This window comes from Akebia trifoliata, chromosome 16 (assembly GCF_017979445.1).
Source record: "Akebia trifoliata isolate Shusen 1 chromosome 16, ASM1797944v1, whole genome shotgun sequence".
Classification (NCBI taxonomy): Eukaryota; Viridiplantae; Streptophyta; class Magnoliopsida; order Ranunculales; family Lardizabalaceae; genus Akebia; species Akebia trifoliata.
In genome coordinates, this window is record NC_141390.1 from 23,575,311 (window position 1) to 23,581,500 (window position 6,190).

Consider the following 6,190-nt stretch of genomic DNA (forward strand, 5'->3'; position numbering starts at 1 on the left):
AAGAAAAAAAGACAAGCCAAGGTTTACATGCGAAAACGACTTGAAGGGAGCAAGAAGGCATATTTTGTGTGTAAAATTACACAAAACCCCATATATTAAACTGAAGATAGCTAACAAGGGTCCCCACATCATGATCCATCAAGTAATTATCTCCTAACCATCTTAGGCAGGGCATGTTTAGGAGTCAACAAGACAAAAAAAAAAAAAAAAGACAAGCCAAAGTTTACACGCGAAAACATCTTGAAGGGAGCAAAAAGGCATACTTTGTGTGTAAAATTACACAAAACCCCCTATATTAAATGGAAGATTGCTAACAAGAGTCCCCACATCATGATCCATCAAGTAATTTTTTCCTAACCGTCTTAGGCAGGACATGTCTAGGAGTTAACAAGACAAAAAAAAAAGGACAAGCCAAGGTTTACACGCGAAAACATCTTGAAGGGAGCAAGAAGGCATATTTTGTGTGTAAAATTACACAAAACCCACTATATTAAACAGAAGATTACTAACAAGGGTCCCCACATCATGATCCATCAAGTAATTTTCTCCTAACCGTCTTAGGCGGGGCATGTCTAGGAGTCAAGAAGTTATAAAAAAAAATGGCTATGGTGTGAGTTGCCCTTATTAATTCATGGGGTGCTTTTATAATTACCCATCCTTCATTTTCATAAAAAATTATTCATCCAAAATTAAATTCTTTCATCTTTGAAATGAGATAATAGGATGCTCAACTGTTACTATGAGAGAGAAGATCGTGTGTGTTGTATGAACAAATTTAGAATTTGATGAGAAAGTTATTATCTTGTAATTTAAAATTTGAGTACAATGAATTGTGTACGTAATTTAGAATATCAAAATATATTATCTTTTACATTTATGCTCTTTTTATTATGTGTGATGTGAATTAACAGTTAAAATAGTCAAATAAAATATATTGTGATTGAAAAGGGTAATATAGTCATTTTATTAGCTTTCAGATGTAACTAACAAACAATATTCTATGATTACAATGCTTAATTTGAATCAGTTCAGAACAATTCAAACAGGTAAATAGATAACATTCGTAACACTTAAATTCAGTGCTTATACAGTTTCAGCAATAATAGTCTTTCAGCACTTATTTGCTTAGTTTAACAAATGGCCCCTAAGAGTCTCCACCCAGTCTTAGAAGACTAAGGTTTTAGAGTTATTTCTTCTCCATCTCGAGATAGTTCTGTTGTTGCTTCTTCTTCTATAGAGTCGAGACATTCTGCGTGGAAGTCTATGATGAACTTAGCAACTACTAATCCCTTTATTGAGGTTCTTGGGGCCAACGTAACTTTGAACTGATTGAGTAGTTCGATAGCCCACTTTACCATTTGGCCTAAAGATCAGACTTGTTGATAATGATCTTGAGCGGAAACTCCATTAAGACTTCAATTGGGTGTGCTTGGAAATATGACCTTAGCTTTCTCATATTATCGATCAACGCAAGAGCCTCCTTCTCGAGCTTTGAGTACCGTGTCTCTACACTAAGCAGAGTTTTGTTGGTGAATTCTTTTTAAGTCTTTGTCAAAAAAATTTACAACGTTATTAAATATTTAATGATAAAACTATTATTTATAATTTTTACAATTCTTCTGGAAATAGTACCCAAATTTTTTGGGTTCAGATCTTGATGACATTACTCTAAGAAAAATCGATTAGTAAGAAATTTTTTATTGTAATGTCACCATTCATTTATTAAAAAAAAAAGGGGAATGTTCATTTTCATTCAAGTGAGTAAATTTAAACCTCTTGCATTATGCAGGGCGTAAACCTAAAATCACTAATTTTAAAGGGGATTTACTAAATTACTCAAAAAAATATTTTTGTAAGAAAAACAACATTAGTTGTTGAAGAAAATAATCAATACCCTTATTACTTGTCAACCACTGGCCTCGCCTCATACTCGAATGGTGTTGATAGAAGATGATGACTTTTTATATACCTTTTGTGGTCCTAGGAGTATCAAGTGCGTTATTTTTTTGTATTATTGTAAAATCCTTAATTTTAATAAAAATTATATATTATTATTATTATATAATTATTAAAATACTATATATATATATAGGGTCACGTTATTACGACCCCCTTTGCGACACACCTTTTTGTCTTATATGGGCAAAAATGTTTTAGAAGTTTTGGAATGGGATGATTTTTTGCCAGGATGATCCCCTCACCATAGAGATCATCCTCACAAAAAATCAGCCCATTCCAAACATTTTTGCCCATATAAGACAAAAAGGTGTGTCGCAAAGGGGGTCGTAATAACGCGACCCATATATATATATATATATATATATATATATATATATATATATATATATATAAAGAGTAATCTAGCCCAACACTAGTTCACAATATAATTACAAATGCATATCTACTTCACAAAATTTCTCCCAACTCCTTTTAATATTAATCAACTTTAGCTCTTCCTTGCAGAAGAATTTAGAGTGATGATTCATAGAAGCCCTTAGTTATAAATTGGAAGTTATGAATTTTAGATTTCTCATAATACCATAATTTTTTATTCATAAGCTAGTTTACGCCATTTATAACAACAGACGAGCCTTCAAGAAGGTATTTACAATTATATCAATTATTTAATATTTTATTTAGATATAAATTATTATTTGTATTTTCTATAAAATAATTAGAAATTAGATTTCTTTACTAAAAAAAATGTAATATAAATATTTTAGTTCTATTGATTTAAAATAAAATTTCCATCACTTAAATGGAAGATTACTAACAAGGGTCCCGATCCATCGAGTAATTTTCTCCTAACCGACTTAGGCGGGATGTTTAGGAGTCAACAAGACAAAAAAAAAAAAAAAAGGACAAGTCAAGGTTTACACGCTGAAACGTCTAGATGGGAGTAAGAATGTATACTTTGTGTGTAAAATTACACAAAACCCCTTGTATAATTTTGAATTTTTCGGTGAAATAGCTTGAATCATCTTTATAATTCTTAAAATTACAAGAAATGTTGTTTAAACATTTTTACTTAAATTTCTTTTATAAACTTTAACTATCTTCAATAGATGAAGGAGTAACTAGAAAGACCCAAGAGCCAAGTCAATGGTTACTACTTACCAAGTCACTCTTTCGAATCTTATATGCCCTCCATTAATGTGGTTATATTTAATTGTTGTCATGTGCAAGGTGGCACATATGTAATCTCAAGGAGTACGTGTTGGTCATACGTTTGAAAGCATAAGGTGGTGGTGGTATCTCAGATGAAAATAAAATTTAATTAATTAATAAATGTGTAGTATAGGGAATGAAAGAATTATAAGGGGCAATTATGTAACTGTAACTAATGGTGGCACAGATGTAATTTCTATATACAAAACAAGACCAGCGAAACGATTCCAGCACGACTCTATAGTCTATGATCCTCTTTTCCACAAAATCATGGAAATAACATAAGAGACAATTCTTCTCTGTTTTTTTTTTTCCATCCAGTCACATTGTTCTCTCTTTCTTCCATGTATGTAATTGTAGTATAAATATTAGATGGTTTTTGATTGATATATAGTTAAGAATCTAAGATAGTCTTTCAATCAATTATGAAGACTACATTCTTCTTTCTTTTTCTGTCTTGTGCTTTTCTTCTTATAAGAATAATGGGAGAAGAGATATCAGTAAAACCAGTAGCTGCAGCATCAGCAAAAGCACAAAGACTAGTACATGAAGCAAAAGCATTGCTGCACTGGAAAAACAGTTGGATCTCTTATTCTCCTATTATTACTTCTTCATGGACATGGTCTGACAATCTCACGATGGCCTCCACTACTTGCAGTTGGATTGGAATTCTATGTGACAATTATTTGGACAGCATCGTGGAGATAAACCTCAACCATTCTAGTCTCAATGGCACTCTTCATCAATTCGATTTCTCGGCCTTCCCCAAACCTCACCTCCAATCTCTTGTTTGGAGAAATTCCAATTCAAATTGGATCTCTTTCAAAACTCATTTCTCTTGATCTTGGTGATAACTATTTCACGGGTAAGATCCCCTTTGAGATTGGAAATCTCTTACAACTCCGTATTCTCTACCTTGCCTTAAATTTACTAACAGGTACTCTTCATCAACTCAACTTCTCCTTGGCCTTCCCCGATCTCACCAACCTAAGCCTCTACGACAACCAATTGTCTGGAGAAATCCCATCTCAGATTGGATCTCTTTCAAAACTCATTTCTCTTGATTTGGGTGCCAACAATTTCACAGGTATGATCCCTTCTGAGCTTAGAAATTTACAGAAATTAGAGCTCCTCGTTCTTGGTGAAAATCATATAACAGGCTGTATTCCATCAGAAATCAAGTATCTTACCAAACTTCGAACCCTTTACCTGGAAAGGAACAAGCTCAATGGTAAGATACCCCACGAAATTGGCCTCCTCACTAACCTCACAACCCTTGATCTATCTAATAACCCGTTTACTAGTGGGTCCATACCATCTTGGATAGGTAACCTTAGGATGCTTGAGTACTTAGATCTCTCGAATACAAGTTTGAATTCCAGCATTCACAATGAGCTTGGATCTTGCACCAACCTTTCTTATCTTGACCTGTCATTTAACAACCTCTCTGGTGAAATCCATCCATATTTGCTATCCAATTGGACCCAACTCCACTCTTTGATCTTGTCTAATAATAGATTATCAGGGCACATACCCCCCGAAATTGGCCTTCTAACTAACCTCACATTCCTTGATTTATCTAATAACCAGTTTACTAGCATCTTCGATAGGTAACCTCAGGATGCTTGAGATACTATATCTCTCGAATACAAGCTTAAATTCCAGCATTCCCAATGAGCTTGGATCTTGCACCAACCTTTCTTCTCTTGACCTGTCATTTAACAACCTCTCTGGTGAAATCCATCCATATTTTCTATCCAATTGGACCCAACTCCACTATTTGCTACTCAATAACAATAACTTCACTGGAATAATTCCTCCTCAAATTGGGTTTCTCCAGAATCTCTGGATCTTATTCTTGTCTAATAATAGATTATCAGGGCACATACCAACTGAGATTGGATCTTGCACCAACCTTAATAGCCTTGACCTGTCATTTAATGACCTCTCTGGTGAAATCCATCCATATTTTCTATCCAATTGGACCCAACTCTACTCTTTGTTCTTGTCTAATAATAGATTATCAGGGCACATACCAACTGAGATTGGAATGCCATCAAATTTAGTACATTTGGATTTGTCCACAAATAATCTAAGTGGGCAAATACCAAAGGAACTTGGCAATTGCAATTCGCTAGCATTATTGAAACTCAGTGATAATGAATTAATTGGAGAAATTCCTGAAACTATTTGCAACATGAGTTATCTTGAAATCCTTCAAGGTTCTCAAAATCAATTGGAAGGACCTGTGCCAAGATGTTTAGGAGGTTGCAAATCCCTAAAAGTTCTGGACCTCGGAAGCAACAAGTTATATGATACATTTCCATTTTGGATGGAGACATTGCCTTTGTTGCAGGTCCTTGTATTGAGATCCAACAAATTCTATGGTCCCATTGAAGGTCCTCAAACCAATCATGGTTTTCAAATGTTACATGTTATAGATCTTTCTTCCAATGGATTTATGGGATCTTTGCCCACAAAATATTTCCAAAGCTGGAAGTTGATGATGATTGTCAATGAGTCTCTGCCAAAATATCTTGGAGGTGATGCCTACTATGAAATCTCAGTGACACTTGCGATCAAAGGATCTGATAGGGTACAAGACAAGATCTGGACTATCTTCACATCAATCGATTTCTCTAATAATCAATTCCAAGGTGGAATTCCCGAAGCGATAGGGGACCTCAAATCTCTTATTCTGTTGAATTTCTCTCATAATAACCTCACTGGTCACATCCCATCATCAGTTGGGAATTTAACACAACTGGAGTCATTGGATCTCTCGCAAAACAAGCTCTCTAGAGAGATTCCTCAGCAACTAATTCGCCTTACATTCCTTGAAGTAATGAATCTCGGGCATAATCAACTTGTGGGAAGCATACCAAAAGGCAAACAATTTGATACATTTTCAAATACTTCTTATGAAGATAATGTGGGATTATGTGGGCCTCCACTATCAAGGCAATGCAAAGACATATATGCGAGTTCTCCACCAACATCATTCCAACAACATGAGGTTTCA

The 6,190-nt window shown here is 34.4% G+C and overlaps 1 protein-coding gene across 1 annotated transcript in view; it reads left to right on the forward strand.

Annotated features, from left to right (window-relative positions):
• The first annotated feature begins 3,412 nt into the window (after window positions 1-3,412).
• The window catches only part of LOC147382960 (uncharacterized), a 6,216-nt gene continuing 3,438 nt past the window's right edge, over window positions 3,413-6,190 (forward strand). Inside the window, 2 exon segments of the mRNA XM_086427251.1 lie at window positions 3,413-4,774; window positions 4,776-6,184. Of these exon segments, the coding sequence (XP_086283377.1) occupies window positions 3,898-4,774; window positions 4,776-6,184 (2,286 nt within the window). The 5' untranslated portion in view covers window positions 3,413-3,897.